This window comes from Myotis nattereri, assembly GCF_964212035.1.
Source record: "Myotis nattereri genome assembly, chromosome: 5".
NCBI classification, from domain to species: Eukaryota; Metazoa; Chordata; class Mammalia; order Chiroptera; family Vespertilionidae; genus Myotis; species Myotis nattereri.
The window spans coordinates 80,904,552-80,928,539 of record NC_138080.1 but is presented as its reverse complement, the minus strand read 5'-3'; the positions used below and the strand labels follow the sequence as shown (position 1 = coordinate 80,928,539).

Below are 23,988 nucleotides of genomic sequence, written 5' to 3'. Positions count from 1 at the left end.
CCCAAATCTGGCTTGAATTTCTTGTTCTACCACTTTCTGACTGTCAGACCTTGTATAAATCCTTTAACTTCTTTACACCTCTGCTTCCCTATCTATGAAAAGGGGATGGCAATTCTGGTATTAGAAACGCACAGAAGTAAGTACAATGTAGATGCAAGCAGTTGGCACCTGTAAAATAACAGTGAGTGCAGAGCAGATTACAGGTGCAGGTGACTTTTATTTTCAAAATATTTGGTCGTTGTCAAAAATTCACACAGTACACAGATATATAAAGTAGGTGACTTGCAGGTGGCCTATTCTGCATGAATTTTCAAAGGACTATTTAGTGACTCTCTTGGCTTTATCCCAAACGAAGACACACCAGCTTGATTTATTTTTACTCCCCACACCCTCCTTTTCGAGGATCCTTCCCCTAGAAAGAAATTAGGCTGTTAGGCAATCACAGAAGAAACTTCGAAGTTCTATTTTGATTTAGCTTAGAAGCAAAACCAAGCCCTCGGGCTTCTTTTCTAGTCCTCCCTCTTTCGGCGGAGGGATACAGGAAAAAAGACAGTGCCAGCAAATTTGCGTAGGAAGACGCTGGGCGGGGAAAGGAGCCGGAACTTAACAGAAAACCGGAAACAGGCGGGGCTAATCATTCTAGTGCCGCCAGCTTCCGCGAGGCGCCCGCCGCTCTGGAAGTCGGCCATTGGGTGAGGCGACGAACGACGTAGTAGCCGGGCGCTCACGGGTTCAGCCTGTCGCCGTGGCGTCTGCGCATCTGAAGCTGGTTGCTGCTGCGGCCGCCTGGAATTGTGGGGGTTGTGTCTACCCCTCGGCTGCCCGGCAGGAAGCCGAAGGTAGGGGCGGTGAGGGCCGTCCAGCCCTGGCGCTGGGCGGGGGGCTCAGGGCACTGCCCGGCCTCCTCCCGCCAATGGCCCCGGCGCCTTCCCAGCGCTGTCTGGGGCCCCCACACGTCTTCCCTCATGTCTCCGAAGCGGGACGTCCCAGTGGGACCTGCGCTCCTCTTTAGTGTCCGCAGACCTGTTCTCCCAGCCCAACGGCCGCCTTCCCCGCCTTTCCCACGCAGAACGTCTCTAGAAATCCTTCTTAAATGGCAGGAGATGAGGCCGTGGGGGTCCGAGACTGGCTCTCTGGCTCCGCATCTGTTTTAGTCTCCCTCCCTGCTCTCGTCTCCCCGCCTCAGTTTGTGCATCTGTCTCTAACCGCTCCAGTGTTGACACTGGTTCTTGGTCGAGACCGCTGTCATCTCTTCACCATATGGAATTACGCGCTACCCCCGTGGTATTTCTACTCCTGTCTTGTGTTTTTCTTCTTCCTGGTGGAGGAAGTCCTGCCTTTAAAGTAAGGGGTCACAGACTTTGGTGTTTCTCAAATACCTTGGAAATTGTGCCTATCCCTTGTCTCAACTTAGGTATTTTGGATAACGTGGAGCTCGAGCACCCGCAGTCCTCCCCAGATAGTTCTGATTAGGGTGGTCCCGAAATCCTGGCTTTCAGATTCTTTGTTTCGGAGGCTAGGATAGGTGAGCCCCTATAATGTGGCTTCAGGTGGGAAGGACCAGGTGTCAGGAAATGCCCTGCACCTGAGAGGCCCGTGGGGGCTTCCTTTGCACTGTAGAGCTGGAGGGCGGCTTGATGCCTTTAAACATATATATTGAGGACGCATACAGTTTTCTAATAAATATTTTTCAGTGCCTGGCTTCAACCAAGCCCAGCTGGCTTTCTGATCTCAATTAAACAAAACTACAAACTGCTTTGGGCTTTGGGGTATGCTATTAACCCAGACTAGGTGGGCAGGAGGAGACTGAACTTCCATGTCTGCTAACAGAAGAAACTGATGTGTTTATAAACTAATAGTGTTTGTTTTGACAGTGCAAAAGATGTTTCATATCTGTGTGTCTTTTTAGCTCTCACCCCACCCAAGCTTTTTTCTTTTTTGGTAAAAACGTAGTCAGATTTGGGGATTGAAGAGGATTTTGCTGGGATCTAGGGAATGAGGATATCACGATTGATGTTTGTCTACATGGATCAGGAGTTGGTCTGTGATTTCAGTTGAGAACATGGCCCTTATGTTTTTTAAGAAGGTGTTGCCACATCAGATTTAGTTTAACCTTTCCTCTGGGTGTACAGTGAATTTAATCTGCTAACATGTGTTGTTCTGATGGAATTGGCTACAGAAAAGATTGGCCCCATTTTACAGATGGTGGGAATAGGGATGATGAGGTAACCCAGGAATGAAAAGTTGCCTTGTACTGTGAGTCATGCTCCCCCCGCTCCCCACTCCCCACCCTTTTTCTGCTGTCTTTGAAGGCCAGCTATTCTCTGTAGAGGCCAACTTTGAACTCTGGTATATTTCATTGGCTCCAAGAAATTAAGTGAAACTGAAAAGTAACAAAATCGGTTTTAAAAAATAAACAGGCCAGTATTTAATGCTTTGGTAAGTGTTCTCCTGTAGAATGGTATGTGTAGGTGTAGGTGGTGGGGGTTGAGGGTGGCATCATTTAATGTGATATGGCCATTATCCAAAGCAGTTTTGAAAATTTACTTCTGAAATTGTTTCCAGAGACATTAATACATAGCACCATACTGTATTTAAAAAAAATTTGTTGTTACCTCAAATAGGCATGGTTAAAAACCTTGTCACCTGATTTGTTTACAGATGATTTAATAGTTCTTTTGAAGTGGACATAACGCTTTTTTGGAGTGTGGTAAACCTGAGTTTTGATTCTGAGTCTAGTCTATCATTTATTACCTATACGACCTTAGACAAGTTATTTCACCTCTTGCATAAAAATGGGAATAATACTTTGAAGAGTGAATTTTCTTTCTCCTAAACTTTTTAAAAATATTGTTTTTATTGATTTCAGAGAGAGGAATGGAGAGGGGGAGAGGTAGAGAGGGATAGAAACATCAGTGATGAAAGAGAATAATTGATCGGCTGCCTCCTGCAAACCAGGAATGGAACTGTGACCTTCTGTTTCATAGGCCAACGCTCAACCACTGAGCCCCACTGGCCGGGCTCTCCTAAACTCTTAAGAGTCCCCAAGAGACTTGCAACCAGGGGAGCAGTGAGCATTGGCAGCTCATCACGGGCTAAACCCCTGATCCTGGCCCCAAGGCTCTCTTTTCTCTGACACCAGTGAGCTGACAGCAGCCTCCCCTTGGCTCACTTTTCCATAACATTTCTGGAGAGCCAAAGGCCCTGCCTAGGCTCTCTCCTGTTGCTTCTTCTATCCTAGGTCCTTCGTTATTTCACTGTTCCCAGCTTTAATAAATGTACTCTCAAAAAACAAATGCTTTGAAGAGTAGTTAAATGAAAGGTCTTGGGAATAGGAATGCAATAACTGTTTTCATCACCAAAGAATGAAGATTGGCTATTAATGAGATTATTAAAAAATGACAATCTGTAAAGGCAAGTTTTTTTAAAAAATATATTTTATTGATTTTTTACAGAGAGGAAGGGAGAGAGAGAGAGAGTTAGAAATATCGATGAGAGAGAAACATCGATTAGCCGCCTCCTGCACATCTCCTACTGGGGATGTGCCCGCAACCCAGGTACATGCCCTTGACCGGAATCGAACCCAGGACCCTTCAGTCTGCAGGCTGATGCTTCATCCACTGAGCCAAACCGGTTATGGCTGTAAAGGCAAGTTTTATCTTTTTCCAAATAGATGATGCCTTCCAGTTCTCTTTTTATTATGTTTGTGGATTCATGCTCTTCTCATCTAGCTTCTTGTGTGTGTTTTTTCTTCATTATTTTCTATCTTTTTCTAACTGAAGCTTTGCTTTGGAGGCTGTCTGCCAGTGTCTTGGAGTAAGCCACTTTCAGGAGCGCTAATCTGAACATTTTTACAATGTCATCCCCTTGGTCGTGTGTTCCTGCGGATTTTTCTCTGGGGCTTCAGATGGTGCTTAGGTCATACTCTGTAGCAAAGGGTTCTCTATCTCCTGGATTTGGTGTTAATTTGGAGACCTGTCCTTGTGGAGCTAATCTTTTTCTTTCTAAGCGAGGATGAATACTTTATCCCTCTCTGAGTTGGTTTTAAGCTTCAAGACTTAGTCTTCCACAGCATAGAGCTTCTTATTTTAATTATATGTGGCCTAAAGGAGTATCCCGCCCTTTTCTTCATTTACTGGTACTTTCACAAAGGGTTTCACTGCTGAATAGGGGAGGAGAATACTAGTAGCCTGTTGCTATTCAGGCTGGGCTTGGGGTAACCTCTGATTCCTAATATCAACAATAATTGAGTTTGTCTTTGGGACAAAAACCTCTAAACCAGTGGTTCTCAACCCTGGCTGCACATTAGAATCACCTGGGAATCTTTTTAAAATCCTGATTTCTGGGCCTCATCCTCCAGAAATTCTGTTTCTTTGTTTTGGGGTGGGGCCACAACATTAGTAACAAAGAAACAGAACGAGTCAAGGTACTCAGGACACATGTGAAGACTCTCAGAATTTTCCTGGCTTGTTAAGGATTTACACCTGGTGTCCTCACTTATGCAATTTTCTACCTTGGAGACAGTGAGAATTCAATAGCAGTAGAACTATGTTCAGCCCAGACTGGTAGTTCTTTCAGGTTCCCTGAGGCAGTTCATTGACAAGGATAATGGCTGTGATGGCTGGTTATGTCTGCCCTCATTCATATTCATTCCTATTCATTCTCTCTCTCTCTCTCTCTGCTTTTTGCTTTTATTAGCATCTATTATATGCTGGATTTACCCCTGGCCCATAAGTTTTTTGTTTTTTCAGTTTCACCTGGGATATCTTTTTCTTCTGTGCAAATCCCTCTTCTGGATTAGGAACAATATGCTCTTTTTCAGTAATTTTATTGTGGCAGGGAAAGCTCATATAGGGGTTTATCCATTCATGATCTCTGTAACTTCTGCACCCCATCTTGGGTGCTTTTGTTCACTTAGATGTGGTCATTAAGCACCTAAACGTTAAGTTCAGTATTACTCTCTGCATTTTTAAGCATGTGCAGCAAAAATTTAGCACTCTTTTTGGACTATTGCCCCTGTGTCCTGTCCTACCATTTGACCTGGGCATACCTACCAATTCCACCATTGTAATGGCAGAATGGCACACTTTGCTTCTGCAGAGTGACATCTTTCAGATACTTGGTGGCTTCTCAGGTAGGCTTCTCATGCATATCCTTCTTGGTGGCTTCTCATGCATATCCTTCTTGGTGGCTTCTCATGCCTATCCTTGATGGCCTTGCCCTCAATCTCTTAATAGTGCCCTTGGCTTTGGTGTTTGAGGCTTTGAGAAGTGTCTTAGTAAGTTATAGGCTGCTATAACAGAATGCCATAGACTGGGTAGCTTAAATAACAAACATTTATTTCTCACACAATTCTAGAGTCTGGCATCGTCAGCTTCTTGATGAGAGCCCTTCTTTTGGTTCACAGTAGCTTCCTTCTTGCTGTATCCTCATGTGGCTCAGAGAGTAGAGTGAGCCCTGGTTTGGTCAGCTCTCTATAAGGGCACTAATCCCCTCATGGGGCCTCCACCCACACGATCTACTCTAACCTTAACTACCTCCAAAGGCTCATCTCCAAAAACAGATCACATTGGGAATTAGGGCTTCAACATATGTATTTGGAGGGGGATAGACATATTCAGTCCATAACAAGAAGGAAGTGGCATAGTCAGTACATGAGAACCATTCCATGCCAATGCCTTGGTGGAGGTTAGGGGCAGAGAGCTCTGAGTCTAGGGCTGGGCAAATGGCATATTTCAATCTTGGCTCAGGAATGCTGCTGAAGTACAGTAAATCCTTCATGACAACCATCATGTTTCTTCAGGTCGCCTCATTAGTGAAATTAAAATGCTTGTATTGATCTCTCTATGAGGAGGGTGAACAACCATCCTAGTTTTCCCAGGACTGAGGGATTTCCCACATGTGGGACTTTAGTGTCTAAACCAGGAAAGTCTGGGGCAAACCAGTACAAGTTAGTCATCCTACCCATGACTATTATGCAAATTAATGGCAATCTTTATGGAAACTGGGTCAATCCTTTGAACATCAAATGTTTCTTAACCTTTTGCTTATTATCACTTTTTGAGACTTTCTAATCCCCCCCATGCCATCTGAATTGTAATACCACAGATATACTATATATTTGTTTATGTACTGTGTAATATCTATGATTTTTCTTCCCCAGCAATCAGTTTTCACCCCCTTGGGGGTGATAGTGCCCTCATTGAGAATGCATGTCTTATATCCTCTCTCTAATCTATAATAATAAAAGTGTAATATGCAAATTGAGTGAAGGACTGAACAGCAGAATGACCATAGCATCTGGACGACCATGTTATGACACCCACTGGCGCCAGGCCAGCCAAGGCAGGTGCAATGCAGTTGTTCAGGGGCCCGGCCATTGCCCCATGATCACCCTGCAGAAGGAGGCCTGGCCACCGGCCAGTGGGGTGATCAATTGGAGGGCTCCAGGATTGCCCCAAAGAGGGAGGCCCAGGCCACTGACCAGTGGGCTGCAACAAGTGGGTGGTGCCTCCCTCTGTGGGGGCGATGGATCATGGGGCTCCCAGACTGTGAGAGGGCTGAGCCCCCCCTCCCCCCTCCACCAGTGCAGGAATTTCGTGTACCGAGCCTCTAATATAGTCATTAAGGCTTGTTTTCTATATAGTAGATCCAGCTGTTACTACAAGCTTTTTCAATGCCTCAAACACCAAACTAGTAAAGCCAAGAAAGCATTATCTCATCTAATTCCCACAGTAGTCTTGTAAGATAGTTGGTATTATCCCTATTTTATAGATGAAGAAACAGGCTCAGTGAGGTTAAGTTCTACAGCGAGGCTTTAAACTCAGTTCTGACTCCAAAGCTCTATTGCACCGTGCTACTGTTTTCCCCCCACCCCCTCACCAGGAGTCTTGCAGTTAACAGAGCATTTGACCAATCAGCTTATTTTCTCAAGGCACTACTAAGTACCACGCCCAGTGGAAGATGTTGGGGACACTAATGTGAAACAGTTCTTGCTGCTGAAGAGCTCACTCTTTTTCCAGGGTGGGAATGCCTTAGGGCGAAGAGCCCTTATTATTCTTTCCTGCTTGGGTTGTAGCTAAGCCATGGCTGGTTGTCATGGAAAGATTTGAGCTAGTTGGCCTTTAGGAGGGTCAAAACTATGAATTCTACCTTACTACAGGGTGAGGCAAAAGTAGGTTTATGTAAAATAATGCAATAATTAATAATAAATTCTGTATTTTGCATATTCACAACTGTAAACTTACTTTTGCCCCACTCTGTATATCTATTTTCCAACCAGCTGAGCTGTTTTTTATTTCTGAGCATAGTGCGTTTAGGATGTAACCAAAAGAATAAACTCCTTAGCCACTACATATTTGTGAGCATAAGGATTTCTGTTTTGCTTATTGATGTTCTTTTTTTTGGCTAATCCTCACCTGAGGATATTTTTTCCATTGATTTTTTTAGAGAGAGTGGAAGGCAAGGACTGAGGGTGGGGGAAGAGGGAGAGAATATCATCAATGTGAGAGAGATACATTGATTAGTTGCCTCTGGCATGTGCCCCAACTGGGGCTGGGGATCAACCTACAACGCAGAAATCGAACCAGCGACTCCTCAGTTCCCAGGATGATGCTCTAACTGTACTGAACAACACTGGCAAGGGCATTTTTTAAAAAGTGTTTTAAGTTTTTATTGATTTAAGAGAAGAAGGGAGAGGGAGATAGAGATAGAAACATCAGTGATGAGAGCGAATCATAGATCAGCTGCCCCTTATGCACCCCCCTCTGGGGATCGAGCCTGCAAGTTGGACATGTGCCCTGACTGGGAAAATGGAACTGTGACCATCTGGTTCATAGGTGTACCATCAACTGTTGAGCCACACTGGCTGAGCTTATTGATATTCTTAATAATTTGGAGCAGTTGTTTGCCCTTTTGTGAAGTTATTCATGTTATCTATTGAGAGATTTGGAGAAGAAATGGGATGTGGGTGGAGGTGAAGATGGGAGGAATGAATTTTACCTGGACTTCTCCAGAGAGGCTGAAATTAAGTTTATCCTTTACTAGGGGCCCAGTGCACGAATTCGTGCACCTTGAAAGGAACCATGGGCCGCAAGGCTGCAGTGGACACAGGGGTGGGTCTTGGCCCATCCTCTGTGCCCCTGCCTGGCCCCTCCCGCCACAGCCCCCGGTCCCCTGTCTGCCAGCAGCAGGTGTGAGCAGGAGGAGGTGGAGAAGCCCTGAGGGGTGATTGAGGCCCGCTGGTAGCCCCTACCCTGCTCCTTTAGCACCTGGGAGTGGTGCTACTCCCAGTGGCCCCTACTGCCGCCACTGCCAGTTGCTATTTTTGGTGCGATCAGGGCTGGGCGCCCGGCAGCGGGTGCAAGCACTGGGTGGGACCACAGCGTGTGGGGCTGACACCTGCCATGTTCTGCACTCGCCACCTGGTGGTCAGCACATGTCATAGCGAGCAGTCAAATTGCTGGTTGGAGTGCCTGCCTGACGGGACAATTTGCATATTAGGCATATATATATATATATATATATATATATATATATATATATATATATATAGATTGGTTTTATTTTCTTTCCAATCTTGGACTTTCAAGGTGGTCCATTTACCATCTGCTTTTCTGTTGCCTCCTAAGCTTTATTTTTTCACAGCTGGACCTCCTGGACTGGAGGTTGGAGCCTTTGGGGAGTGTCTGATGTTTAGCTCATGTCACATGTCATATCCACAGAGAAACTGGAAGGAGTATGTTTTTGGGGTCTGCTTGCTGGCTGTGCTTTCACAGAGAGAGTTCTTGATTATGCCTTTTAATGACCACTTGTCATCACAGGTAGAGGGATATCACAGCAGTCACTGAACGATCATGTCTAGTCACTTCTCTCTGCATGTATTCTGCCTCTTCTGTCTTGTGAGGGGAGGAGTTCTAGAAACTGGAATAATCTGAGATGTGTTGCAAAGGTCTGGTGAGGAAGACTAATGCCATTTTAAATGGACATTTCTTTACTTTTGGCAATAGTTTCATGCGTATACCTTACATTTCTGTGAGGCTCCCAAGGTGGGCAGCAGCCACCTGACCAAACTCTATATTAGCAGGCTACAGTTCACTGGAAGTTACATAAGGTAGGGCAGTCAATATCTATAAGATTGATTGTTATGCTTTGAATCCAGTGGATAGCAGACATTGGAGGTTTAAGGGGCCAGCTTATAAGCAAGGTATTTAAGGTTGAATTTTGTGACCCTACCCATCTGATAGTTATGGGGAGTTGGGTTTGATTGTATTCATGAAGCAAAGTCTCCATCTGTGGCTTCAGCTCCTAAAGTCTAAAATAGTATATCTGGACTGGAAGAAATCATCCTCGGGGTCTTCATATTAGTTTCATTGAAGAAATCAGGCTGTGTCTGGTTCATTTGTAGTTCCTTGGGTGAATGAAAAGTCAATAGATAGTCTTTCAGGTCTGTCATTGCTTAATGTTGTAGTTTTGCATTTGGTGGATTCTTATTTAACTACTAGAGGCCCAGTGCACAAAATTCATGCATGGGTAGAGTCCCTAGGCCTGGCTGGCGGTCAGGTCCTACTGGGGCCTTCTAGCTGCCGGCCGGCACCCTGGTGGTCAGTGCATGTCATAGCGGGCAATCGATTGAACTCCCTGTCTCCCAGTTGAACTCCTGAGGGGACACTTTGCATATTAGCCTTTTATATACCTAGATGACAAAACTGAGCTTCAGAGAAATGAAATGGGTGGTATACCTTTTTTAGGGCCATCAGTGTATTAATGGCGGAGCTGAGACTCAAGCCAAAGGGCTCACAGAGGGTGGCCATAGAATTTGTTAGGATTATTTAAAGCCTTGTAAAGATGCAAGAGACAATTGCAGTTAAAAATCTCCAGAGAGAGAGAAGGCCCCTCCACTGACTCTCTTGTCCATTATACTTACAATCCTCACTGTTGAGGGTTTTAGCTTTCATGCCGATTTTTCTCCTGTTCGTGTTGAAGTTTTCCTCTTGCTCTCATCCCTGATGAAATAGATTTGAAGTTTCCCCATTTTAGAAACAAAGAAATATCTCTCAGGCCAGACTGCTGTGTGTTCTGTAAAGAACAGGGCCAATGCATCAGTGGACCTTTTCTGGTGACCCAAGCAAACCTTTAATGTATCTCAAAGAAAAAGAAACTGAAGGAATGAATGATAGGTCAGAGTGGTTTAAAAACACTTCGGAGTCAGCTCACTTGGTTTCATATTCTGCTATCTACTTAATAGCTATCAGATAGAGAAGTTACTTATTTTTCTCTAGGCCTTAATTTCATGATCTGTAGAATGGGAAGAGTAATATTTGCTTTTGTAGCCAATTAGTTGAGAGAATACATATGAAAAGTGCTTCCTCTGGCACAATGTAACTGCTCTGTATTATCATCAGTAATGACAACAGCAGCAGTTGCCAGTTCCTGATCCAAGACTTGGTTAGAGGATAAGTTATGCTGACAAGTAAGTTTTATTTTAATCATCACATCATTGTCTGTCTTCTTTGTTGGTTGGTTTATTATTCATATCAATAGTCACAGGTAGCTCATACTGAATAACTACAAGTTGTGAATAGTTAGGAACTTTGCAGCTTCTCTGCCGTCATTTTCCTTATCCCACTCATTTCTTATCTTTCTGAGGGTCTCTTTAACCGCTGATTTAGCCAGCAGGTCCTGTTTCCCGGGCAGTGTCTGACAAGGGGTTTTAATGGAGCATGGGTGGCTGATCCATAGCCTGCCTGGGGCCCTCTGACAATGTGTTCTTGTCTCTTGCCTCTGCTCTTCAGCAGACATGAAGCAATTACTTCATTAAGGGAACTTTGACATCTGTCATGACTTTCTTCTGATTTGTATGTCCATTTGTGGTCCTTGCGCAAGATCTGGGAGGCACAGTTAAATACCCTAACCTGGACTTTATCAAGTTGACTCTCTTTCCCTTTGAGATTTACAACTGGTTCAGTGTAGAATTGGGGGTAGGAGTGGGAAGAAGCCCCTAAATCTACTAACCCCACATTATATTGATCTCAAGCTGAGTTAAAGAAAACAACACCGGTTGAACCAAGATGGCGGCATAGGTTAACGCCGGAGTTTGCTGCCTTGAACAACTACTTCAAAAGTGAAACCAAAAAACGGAAGGGACATCACCCAGAACCACAGGAACGCTGGCTGAGTGGAAGTCCTACAACTAGGAGGAAAGAGAAACGCATACGGACACTCAGAGGAGGCGCAGTGCTGAAGTCAAGTTCTGAGGTGCGGAGTGCTCAGAGCGGGCTGGCGGCGGAGGGCGCGGTTGGCGTTTTCAATCGGGAGGGAGTCGTAGACTCTGAGCTCCAGATCCGGGCGAGTCTTTAGGGACCCAGACTCAAACGGGAGAAGCGGGACTGTCTGGCTTCAGTCAGAGCGAGTGCAGCTTTCTCTCCGAGCTTTGCAGCCATTGCTGGGACTCAGAGAGGCAGAGCCCCTGGGGACAGGACTGAGAGCCGCCATCACTGCTCTCTCCCGCACACCCTGTTGATCCTGTGCGACCCGCCCACCCTGTTGATCCTGTGCGACCCGCCCCGCCCAAGCCCTGCACACAGGCATTTGCCGGATAGCCTCAGGCAAAGGCTAGATTAGCACCTCCCTAGAGGACAGAAGTTCTCTCACTGCAGAAACAGCTGATTCTCATAGCCACTTGGCCTGGAGGTCAAACCCTCTCTGGTATTAGCTACAACAATCAAGGTTTATAAGACTGCGCACAAAGACCACTAGGGGGTGCACCAAGGAAGCATAACAAAATGCGGAGACAAAGAAACAGGACAAAATTGTCAATGGAAGATCTAGAGTTCAGAACCACACTTTTAAGGTCTCTCAAGAACTGTTTAGAAGCCGCCGATAAACTTAATGAGATCTACAAGAAAACTAATGAGACCCTCGATCGTATATTGGGGAACCACCTGGAAATTAAGCATACACGGACTGAAATAACGAATATTATACAGACTCCCGACAGCAGACCAGAGGAGCGCAAGAATCAAGTCAATGATTTGAAATGCGAGGAAGCAAAAAACACCCAAACGGAAAAGCAAAATGAAAAAAGAATCCAAAAATGCGAGGATAGTGTAAGGAGCCTCTGGGACAGCTTCAAGCGTACCAACATCAGAATTATAGGGGTGCCAGAAGATGAGAGAGAGCAAGATATTGAAAACCTATTTGAAGAAATAATGACAGAAAACTTCCCCCACCTGGTGAAAGAAATGGACTTACAGGTCCAAGAAGCGCGGAGAACCCCAAACAAAAGGAATCCAAAGAGGACCACACCAAGACACATCATAATTAAAATGCCAAGAGCAAAAGACAAAGAGAGAATCTTAAAAACAGCAAGAGAAAGAAACTCAGTTACCTACAAGGGAATACCCATACGACTGTCAGCTGATTTCTCAACAGAAACTTTGCAGGCCAGAAGGGAGTGGCAAGAAATATTCAAAGTGATGAATACCAAGAACCTACAACCAAGATTACTTTATCCAGCAAAGCTATCATTCAGAATTGAAGGTCAGATAAAGTGCTTCACAGATAAGGAAAAGCTAAAGGAGTTCATCACCACCAAACCAGGATTATATGAAATGCTGAAAGGTATCCTTTAAGAAGAGGAAGAGGAAGAAAAAGGTAAAGATACAAATTATGAACAACAAATATGCATCTATCAACAAGTGAATCTAAGAATCAAGTGAATAAATAATCCGATGAACAGAATGAACTGGTGATTATAATAGAATCAGGGACATAGAAAGGGAATGGACTGACTATTCTTGGTGGGGAAAGGGGTGTGGGAGATGCGGGAAGAGACTGGACAAAAATCGTGCACCTATGGGTGAGGACAGTGGGTGGGGAGTGAGGGCGGAGGGTGGGGTGGGAACTGGGAGGAGGGGAGTTATGGGGGGGGGAAAAAGAGGAACAAATGTAATAATCTGAACAATAAAGATTTAATTAAAAGAAAAAAAAAATAATGAAAAAAAAAAAAAAGAAAGAAAACTACACCACCCTGCAAGCACCATAAAGATAGCCTGAATGAAACAAAGGAAAACCTCACTATTTGGGGGGAAGACTAGTCTGAATCGGTGTAAAAAAAGGAATTAAAATATTTTCAAAGAAATGCCATTGTCTTAAATTTTTGCAACCATATGCAGTATTTAGCTTACTTAGTCTTTCTCCTCTTTCCTGTAACTGCTCCAGAGTTATTACCAGAGCCCCCTCCTATCTCCTGCTTCAGCTTCCTCCAGGACATTGTGTGCCGTTGCCACTTGGGGTCTTCCTAAATACTGTGCTGAAAGAGAACACTCATGCGTAGAAGCCTCAGTGGCACCTACTAGCTGCTGAATAAATTCCAGTGTTTAGTAGTCCTGGGGTTCCACGCCTATCATGATGTATCCCTGTCCTACTACTTTAATTGTATCCTCTACCATTACCCACATGTACACTTCGCTCCTGATAAACTGGTCCGTGTGGTCCTCTAAGCATGCCTCTGCCAGTTCTTGTGCCCAGAGTAACCTCTCCTTAGTTTCCTACTTTAAGCTGCACAGTTGCCTTCTTCAGCAAGCCTTGACAGGGACCTTCTTATTTGTATCCACATAGAAACTCTTTGATTATAGAATTCAGCGTACTTTATCCTGGTTAGTTATTTTGTCTCTTATTATATGAGCTTCTCAAGGACATGGGCTATGCTTTATTTTGTGTGTGTGGAGCATAATGCTGAGTATAATATGGACATAATAAATGCTTGTTGAATGAATATGTGAAAGCTTGAGATATAATAGTCCTGTTCAAATCCCAGTTCTTCCTTGAAACATTCTTTGATTCCCAGCCAGAGAGGGAAGGGAGAGGGAGAGAAAGATAGAAATCTCCTGATTTCAGAGAAGAAAGGAGAGGGAGAGAGAGATAGGAACATCAGTAATGAGAGAATAATTGATCGGCTGCCTCCTGCACGCCCCACATTGGGGATCAAGCCTGCAACCTGGGTATATGTCCTTATCGGGAATCAAACTGTGACCAACTGGTTCATAGGTTGAGGTTCAACCATGGAGCCACGCAAGCTGGGCAAGCAGTTCAGTTCGTAAGAGTAAATCTTATTTTTCCAACTGGATTAGGAATTCCTGGAGGGCAGACACTGTCCCTCATTCCTCTCTGTGTACCCAGCCCTCAGCACAGTTCCTAGCTTATAGAGGGTGTTTAATAAATGCTTGTGAATGCAGGAGTTCTGCTACTTGGTCAGCTATTGTTCCTACCAGTTGATCAGCCTCCTTTGTCATCACTGGTGAGGGGTCTCCAGCTCAGATGTTTCAGGGCCAGGTAGAGAACAGTCAGTGTGAGGCATTAGGGAATGGTGGGCCGGTGTCAAACTGGAGTGCTCATGTGCTCTGTGGGGGCAGCTGCTACTCAGCCCATCATTATAGGTAAATGTGGCTCTATAGCCTCATCATCTCATGTTATAAGAAAAGTCAGAAATCCAGATTTTTGTGAAACCCCTAGGGCAGGGGTCCTCAAACTTTTTAAACAGGGAGTCAGTTCACTGTCCCTCGGACCGTTGGAGGGCCGGACTATAGTTTAAAAAAAAAACTATGAACAAATTCCTATGCACACTGCACATACCTTATTTTGAAGTAAAAAGACAAAACGGGAACAAATACAATATTTGTATTTGCATGTGGCCCGCGGGCCATAGTTTGAGGACCCCTGCCCTAGGGGCTACCAAAGCATGTCTGTGGTTGAGATTTGAACTATAGGCTACCAATTTGTGACCTATGGATAGAGGCTTGGATTTTACACATTTAAATTTCTTGTATAAGAAGCAAGGGAGGGGAGGGCATAACCTGAACACTTTCGGGGGAGTTGTGGTGCAAACCTAGCTTTGGTTGAGAGTGTTCTGTAATTTTCTGTGGGTAGTTAATTAGGCTCTTCAGCTGAGCCTTGCAGAGCCCCATCTATGGTCTGGTTTTATTTTCCATTGTATTCTGTCCCTAAAAGTATGGTGATTTATTTTATTTTATTTTTTGCCCAGCCTCCAATAAGGGAGGTTTGACTATTGTTCCTGCTTCTATTTCTAAGGCCCTGGTGCTCAGGCTGATACAGCGTGAAGTCCCAGAGATCATTCCTGTTAATCGCTTCTCTGAGAAGGCACTCTGGGTAAATAAAAAAAAAATCAACATGGAACTACATTATACAAAATCATTGCCTAATTGTGGTCAGCCACAGGGCAAAGCAGTACACTAGCCATGAGGAAATCTGCACCTTCATGGAACCTTTTGCAGGGCAATATCTCATCCTCTGGCTGGCCTGCTCTTTTCATAGGCCCTGGCAGTGCTTGCTTGTTTGGTTCTAGGTTTCAAAGTGTCGCCACCAGTGCTTTCCCCATCTGAGGCAGAAACTAGCTGATTGGAAATATCTCTGGAAGAACATGAGAAACTGAAAAGAGAGGGTATCTTTGGTGAGGGATTCTGGGTGGCTGGAGAATGGGGGAGGAGGGAGGCTGACTATACCTTTGTGTGCTTTTTCAAATTGGAACCATGTGCATGTATTGTTCTTATTTTTTTAATGTACCTGAGCAGACCCAAGTGTAGTCTCTTCTTCAAAATTCACGCTGTTCTCACTTTATTCCTGAGTGTGGGTTTCTCTGCAAACACCTACATCGAGTCACTATAGATTATGTTTTCAAGGTGACAGTTTGCTTCTGTGCTCTCCAGAAGTGTCTTAGGGTTTTTCACCTGGCAGTCTTTTGAATAATAATCAGTTCTAAAGTATGTTCAATAATTTACTGTTTTCAAAGGCTTTCAGATGCATTATTTAGTCTGGTCCTTACAGCATCTACTAGTATATTTCATGGAGGTAAAAAATTGAGGTTTGAAGAGTCTAAATGACTTAGGGTTATGCAATACTAGTCATGGTAGAGCAGTGACTAATCCAAGTAGTCTCATTTTTTTTCTAATCCTCTCCTGAGGATATGTTTATTGATTTGAGAGAGAGAGAGGGAGGGAGAGAGAGAGAGGAAGAGAAAGAAAGAAACATCGATGAGTTGCCTCCAGTACACACCCTGACGAGGGATTGAACCTGCAATCTAGGTATGTGCTTTGACTGGGAATCAAAACTGCAATGTTTTTGAGGAACAGGATGATGTTCTAACCAGCCAAGCCACCAGCTGGGGCCAGGTAGCCTTATTTCATATTCATGCCCCTAGCTCTTAGTTCTTGTGGCAGTGAGGTAGTGCTCTTTTTTTGGAATTCTCTTATGGACTTCCAGAGCTGTTTCATTTGGGGTAGAAGTGGAGATGTGGTGTTCCCTCTTTCCTCTTTTGGTTCCAGCCTTTATCATATTAGGACACTCAAGTTATGTAGGCCTGTGTTTTGGAAAGCAGTGTCAGTAGGAGGTTTCTACATTTTCTAGATGGGGCTTCTTTGGGGCAGTACCTTTCAGGGAAGCTTGAATTGATAGCCTGGTTTCCTATTTCTTGCTGAGTATTAGTGCTGCTATTAGGCAGAGGGCTTTGTTTCCAGGTTACAAATCTTTCTGGCAAAGAAGTAAGGAATAGAATTGGAAGGACTCATGTAGTCCTTGGATATAATTTAATGCTCCTGAGAGAGTAAACATTGGATTAATATCCTGACAACATATGGCTTGGCATGTAGGACACTCCTGGGAGACCCTCCTTAACCACACATAGCCTGCCTTTGCCAATGGCCCCTTCCCACAGGTCTTTCTAGCAGCTGTTGTGCACCTGGGTGAATCATCAGCTTTCCTAAGCTTCAAAAAAAATGTTAACTGATGAAAGTTCTCATATATACAGCAAAAATAAACAGACAACCCTGAGAGACTTACTGAGAGAGAAAGACAGTATGTTTTAGTACTGCTTTGCTTCCCCTGAGTTTGTTGAGGGTATTTACTCCCTTTAGAAACACGGGCTGATTCTCACCACTGGTCTCTTAAAAATACAACATTGAATATCATCTTGCCTTTTTTACTCTGCTGCCCCTGACATCCTGGGGATGGAAGATCTCTGGAAGTTCTAGAGAGGCAGCGAGCAACATGGAAGGAAGTCTCTGTTTGCTACTGAAGACCAAACAGAAATCCTTTTTATCTTTTCTATTCTTACTTAACTCAGAATTAGATTACCTTCAAAGATAATTCTGTGCATTATTGTCACAACTCAAGAGTAGGAGAGGCTCCTGGTACCTCCTTTGACATCTCTGAAGAGGACTTGTTGGGGACACGTACAGATCATGCTCAGGTTGGCTGTTCCAAAGAGAGTTGTCCCAGAGATAGGTACCAGCTGATGGCTTAGTTAGGCTCTCACTGGGGACAGCTTTGTAGGTCTGGAAACCCAACTAATTTACCCAGGGTTAAGTTCTAGTGGGCTGTCTCAAGCACAGGTTCATGAGACCATCAAGACATAGTTCCAGTTAACTATAACTCTAAGAAACTGCCTAGTTGGTTTGTGTGGATAGGTAGGACCATTATCTCCTCTATAGAAAAATTTAGCTGGGAAGTCAGTTCACCCCGGAGGAAAACAAGGTGAAGTATAGTGGAAAACTCTTGGCTGTAGCATCAGATATACCCAGATTTAAACCATGTACTAGCTATAAGACTTCAGATGAATTACTTAACCTCTCTGTTCCTATTTCTTCATCTGTAACAACCCTATGTTCATAGCAGGACTATTTACAATAGCTAAGATCTGGAAACAGCCCAAGTGCCCATCAGTAGATAAAACTGTGGTACATTTACACAGTGTAACTACTCAGCCGTCTAAAAAAAAAAAAAAAGAAATTTTCTTACCTTTTGTGACAACATGGAAAGGACCTGGAGGTTATTATGCTAAGTGAAATAAACCAGTCAGAGAAAGACAAATACCATATGGTTTCACTTATATGTGGAATCTAATGAACAAAATAAACTGACAAAATACAAACAGAGGCATGGATACATGGAACAGATTGACAGCTGTCAGGAAAGGTTGGGGAGCTGGATAAAAGAAGGTGAAGGGATTAAACAAAAACAAACAAACAAAAAAACAGCCCTAGCTGACTTGGCTCAGTGGATAGAGCATCAGCCTGTGAACTGAAGGGTCCCAGGTTCGATTCTGGCCAAGGGCACATGCCTGGGTTGCGGGCTCGATCCCCAGTGGGGGTGTGCAGGAGGCAGCCAATCAATGATTCTCTCATCATTGATGTTTCTATCTCTCCTTCTCCCTTTCTCTCTGAAATCAATAAAGAATATATATATAGCCGAAACCGGTTTGGTTCAGTGGATAGAGCGTCGGCCTGCGGACTGAAAGGTCCCAGGTTCGATTCCGGTCAAGGGCATGTACCTGGGTTGCGGGCACATCCCCAGTAGGGGATGTGCAGGAGGCAGCTGATCGATGTTTCTCTCTCATCGATGTTTCTAACTCTCTATCTCTCTCCCTTCTTCTCTGTAAAAAATCAATAACATATATTAAAAAAAAAAAAAAAAAAGAAGCCCTGACTGGTTTGGCTCAGTGGATGGAGCGTCGGCCTGCGGACTGGAAGGTCCCAGGTTCGATTCCAGTTAAGGGCATGTACCTTGGTTGCGGGCACATCCTCAGTGGGGGGTTTGTAGGAGGCAGCTGATCGATGTTTCTCTCTCATCGATATTTCTAACTCTCTATCCCTCTCCCTTCCTCTCTGTAATATTATTAAAAAAAAAAAAAGAATATATATATATATATATATATATATATATATATATATATATCTCAATAGGAACAAACCACAAAAACACATAGACAAAAGCAACACTGATGTTAGCTAAAGATAAAGGGGGGTGGGAAGTAGGTGGAGGTGGGCAAAAGGGTGGTGGGAATGGGCACAGAAAGAGACTTTGCTTGGGGCAATGGGTGAGTGAGACATGATTAAGTGTGCAAATGATGCTTTGTTGAATTGTACACTTGAAACCTGTATGGTTTTGTGAACCACTGTCACCCCAATAAATTCAATAATAAAAAAGAAAAAAAACACACCAAAAAACCTCCAAAACCAACCCTGCAAAAATATGCTTCTCAGTCTGTTAGGGCACCAGGAATGTATAGGATGTCCCCTAAATGTATACACACACTTTCAATAATTATAAAGGCAGTGTTATTAAAATACATTTCATTTTCAAATTTGAGCTGTCAGCTGTTAAAGTGTGTATTCATTTTTTGGGGACACCCTATATTTGAGAGAGAATAATTTTTAAATCCTCACTGGGGGATATTTTTTCCATGATTTTAGAGAGAGTGGAAAGGAGGGGGAAAGGGGATACAAGAGAGAGAGTGAGTAACATCAGTGTTAGAGAGCCTTAACAATTAGTTGCCTCCCCAATGCTCCCCCAACTGGGGTAGGGAACCTGCAACCCAGTACTTATCCTTGACCAGAGTCGAACCCACAGCCCTTCAGTTTGCAGGTCGATGGTCTAACCACTGATCCATGCTGGCCAGGATGAGAGAGAGTAATTTTATTGTGTAGTTTCCCTTTTATGTATTCCTTGAAGACCATAGCCCTTCTTTTATCTTAGGTTACAATAGGAAAAAGTAGTTTCTAGCTCTCATCAAACCTTTCCAACCTAAGGAGCCTTTCTGGTTACCATTCAATCTATAATGCTTTGTTGAGCACCCATTATGTGTCAGGTACTGCTCGGCCATGGGAATATAATGGTGAGTGAGACAGATATGGTCCCTGCCCTCAGTGACACTACTCCAAATCACCTCCTTAGATGGGTTACTTCTATGGATAACTGGTCTTGTTCATTCTTGGTTGCTTATACTAATTTCCTTCTGAGAGGGTAATCTTTTCCCTAGACCTAGGGGACAGTGACCCTTTGTGCTGCCTGGGCCTTGCCTGGTGGCTTGTCTGCTACCAAGCGATGTGCTGAGGTTGAAGGAGAAAGCCCCATGGGCTCCTATTGCCTCGGACACACATGTCCCAAGAGCCTGCACTTGGCACTCTTGAATGTTTCTTTTCTCCTTACACACAGATTATAGTGTTCACTGGTAATTTAAATTCAAATAACCTTCCACCCTCTCTCTGCCTTAAAAAAAAAAAAAAAAAAGAAAGCCTTGTGTATTATAGGGTAGAGAACAAAGCAGGCCAGGCCCGGTCTCCTGGTGGGCTTTGTTTTATCGAGTGTGTGTGTGTGTGTGTGTGTGTGTGTGTGTGTGTGTGTTGGTTGTTTTTTGTTAATCTTTACCTGAGGATAGTTTCCCCATTGACTTTTAGAGAGAGGGAAAGGGAAGGGAAGAGAGAGAGATATATAGAGATAAACAAAGATGTGAGGGAAATACATTGATTGGTTGCCTCCTGCATGTGCCCCAACCAGGTCTGGGATTGAACCTGCAACCCAGGTATGAACCCTTGATTGGGAATCAAACCCTTGACCTTTTGGGGTGTGTGTGTGTGTGTGTGGGGGGGCGGTGTCGATGCTGATGCTCTAACCACTGAGCAATCGACCAGGGCTCATGTCTTTTTTATATGGCCTTGCTAAGGGTTGCCTTTACTTTAATAAGGTAATGTGTGATTCAGGCATATTGATATTGTGCAGTAATAGAATCTCAAGTCGTCCTCTACCTTGTTGTCATAATTATTATGACAGGTAGATTCTGGGCTTTTGCTGACAGGAAGTGGAACTTGTTTCTCCACTTTGGACTCTGGACTGTATCATGGCCCCTAGTGGGCCCTGGATAAAGAAGGCCCAGCTGCCAGGTTGATAGATTTCTCAGTTTCAAAATACAGGCCTGAAGACTGCCCTACCCTCCCTCCTCCTCCTCCTCTTCTCCCTCTTGCCAATTTTACCAGCAGTTGCCAAGAAGTGTGTGGGGGAAGCAGGTAGAGTGGCTCTCTGGGAACCATTTATTTGAGAACTCCCAGTGGATAAATGCATTTTCCTCTCCTCTTGCTGTGGTGTGTAGCATTGTGATTTGGTACTGCTTGTCCCTCTGCAGTAGTGAGGCTTGTATATGATTCCTTCAGCTCTGTTGGAGTTTTCAACAATAAATTGCTTGCTTGTTGGTTTTCCCCCCAAATTCCATTACCTTCCCAGGAGTGGGGAAGTGTGTCAACAATTAGGGACCTAGTTGACCCTCTGTTTCTGGCTCTGTGACTACTGCAAGCGTGGTGTCTGAGCCCAAATAAGCTATGTTTCCCACTCTTGCTGGGACTGGGCACTTGCTTCAACGGATTTAGCTTTAAGAGTCATACTAGACCCAGCCATTGTGGTTCAGTGGTTGAACATTGACCTGTGATCCAGGAAGTCACGGTTCGATTCCTGGTCAGGGCACATGCCCAGTTTGCAGACTTGATTCTCTCTCATCATTGATGTTTCTATTTCTCTCTTCCTTTCCCTTCCTCTCTAAAATCAATAAAAAATTATATTTTTATAAAAGAGTCATACTTGAGGTTTGGCTGGAAAGGAGAGAGCACTATGTGATTATTGCTTATGTACTAGTTAAACCTATCAGCCAACAGATGTCAGGTTCAGGAAAAAAGTGCAATAATCTATAATAAGAGCGTAATATGCAAATCGTTCAGACGACCACGCTATGACACGCACTGGCGCCAGGCCAGCCAAGGCGGGTGCGATGCAGTTGGTTGGTGGGCCCCACCATTGCCCCGTGATTGCCCCGCAGAGGGAGGCCCAGGCCACCCTCTGCAGGGGGATTGATCTGGCGCGGGGGGGGGGGAGCTCCACGATGGATCACTCCAAAGAGGGAGACCCAGGCTACCTGGTAGGTGGAACTGTGGCAGGTGTGCGGGGCCCTCCCTCTGTGGGGTGATCAGTTGCTGGGCTCCCGGACTGCAAGAGGGTGCAGGCTGAGCTGAGGGATGCTCCCTCCCCGAGTGCATGAAGTTCATGCACCTGGCCTCTAGTGCTATTATAATGGCATAATAATTATTTATCATTATAATAATCAGCTGACATAGTTTTTGATAAGAGGCAGATCCTGAAATGAGTGCAGGGGAAGGGTTAACCTTGCAGGAGATGATGTGTGGATGTGTATGATTCAAGTATGGAGTTGGTACCCTCTCTGCATAGCCAGAAGAGCTATGGAGATTTCAGCTGGGGTTGTTTGCCCTGCAGGTACTGCCTCTCTCATGATGTGATAAGCACACACCATTCCTTGGTTTAAGGTGCTCTAGGTTGCTGGATTATCACCCTAGCACCCAGCAGCACTGGGTTCTGGGAAAGGTGGATTTCGTTTCCCAGTCCATTTGGGATTTTTCAGAATAGCCAGCCTTATCCCCATAGCTACAGATATTGAACTCTACTCCCAGCAGTGAGCTGTGCCCCATACCTGACATAAGTCAGTTGTACATACTGGTTGTGCTCATGGAAGAGAGCCTTTCCTTACCCAAGAGCTTGCCAGAGCTGCATTCCCCTTCTAGTAGGAAGGTGGTATTGAAGGGGAAGGAGCAGAGCTGGGCTCTTAAATGACTCACAAAGGCAGCACTGGAGTAGGAGAAACAGTCTTTGGATTCAGGCACACCTGGGTGTACTCCTGACCTTGCCATTCATTAGCAGTTGAACAGATTGTTTAAGCTTGTTGAGCCTCAGCTGCCCATCTATGTTTTGTGCTCATCTATGTCTCATTTGTTTTTCACTAACAGTCCTGTCTCTGACGTATCTGTCACCATACCTGCCACTAAACAGTGCTCAGTAAATGCTTCTGATCCCCTACCTACTCCCTGCTGCCTACTCTGAGTAGTAAAAGGGAAAGGACAAGACTTCAATTAGAGCTTTATGTGAGCTTATTTAGGCCCTGGTGTTGCTTCTCTGAGCCATGATCCTAGAAGCTGCCTCATCGGGGAGACTTAGATATTTAATGTTTGGGCACATTTCTGCTTTATCCAAGGAATAAAAAAGGATTTAAAATCCCTCAAGAAAGGGTTTACTTGCTTAATGCCTCAGGCCCCTGTAGCCTTTGGGTGGTTCATTTGGGGGCATTGCTTACCCTTGGGAAGTACTTGTTTTTTTCAGAGATTGCTAGTTGTTTGGCTCAGTCTCTTTACTGGATAACGTTTTAAGTTTTACTGGATAAAGGTTTAAGTGTTTCTATCTGGCTGGCCTTTGCTGTGGACTTTTATTTTGGAAGCCTGGAGTACTCAGACAAGGTGATATCTTTTTTTTTTTTTTTTTTTGACTATAAGCCAGCTTATCACTATGGCTACCATCAGCCTGAAGAATGGCTGGACATAGAACGTAACTTCTGTCAGAAATTTGGGGAAGAAAAAGAGGGGAGGGGAAAGAATAATTTTGCCTGAGGTTCCACAAGGGGAGAACAGCTTCTCTAAGCAGAACCATTTGATTTGGTAGAGCTTCATTTTCCTTCTCTCTGAAATTTTGTTCTTTCAGTGAACAAACATATATAGAGCAACTGTTATATTCCACAGTAGAACAAGCCCAGAGATATTGTTGTGACCAAATCAGATAACAGTACCTGCTCAGAGTGTATTGATGAACATAGACATTTATAAAAGTATAATCACACATACGTGTACAATTACAATTGTAATAAGTGTATTGAAAAAAAGGAATGTGTTCACTAATAGTTTGGAAACCGATGTATATCTTTCTATGCATGTATACATAATACATGATTTTATGAGAATGAACAAAAAGAAGAAAAGGAATGTGGTGTGAGAACATTTGAGAGATTTGACTTGGTTTTGGGTTAAGAGGGTATCAGGGAATGCTTCCTTGAGGAATGATGTTTTAGTTACCTTGTGAAGAATGAACGGGTGCTTATGAAATAACTCCTTATGTGTTTGAGCCTGAGGGTCCAGTCCCTCCCACCCCTACCCTAGGGTAGGGGTGGGAGGGACAAAGAAGCATGACTGAGGAATTGAAAAAAAAAGTGTGGCCGGAGCACAGACAGTGAGAAGAGATAGATACAAGAAGAGGCTGGAGGGACTGGCAAGGGCAGGCCAGGTCAGCCATGGTAAGGCATTTTGTATTTACCTG

The 23,988-nt window shown here is 44.2% G+C and overlaps 1 protein-coding gene across 12 annotated transcripts in view; it reads left to right on the top strand.

Moving 5' to 3' along the window:
- The first annotated feature begins 668 nt into the window (after positions 1–668).
- Positions 669–23,988, top strand: part of SIL1 (SIL1 nucleotide exchange factor) — a 223,160-nt gene continuing 199,840 nt past the window's right edge. For 3 of the 12 annotated variants that reach the window (XM_081090777.1, XM_081090785.1, XM_081090782.1), the window contains exon 1: positions 669–839. Coding sequence is in view for 4 of the 12 variants with exons in the window: in XM_081090780.1 (XP_080946906.1) it covers positions 3,492–3,648 (157 nt within the window). In the remaining 8 variants the exon portion in view is untranslated. The other 9 variants (XM_081090786.1, XM_081090781.1, XM_081090776.1 and 6 more) reach the window with 6 other exon arrangements.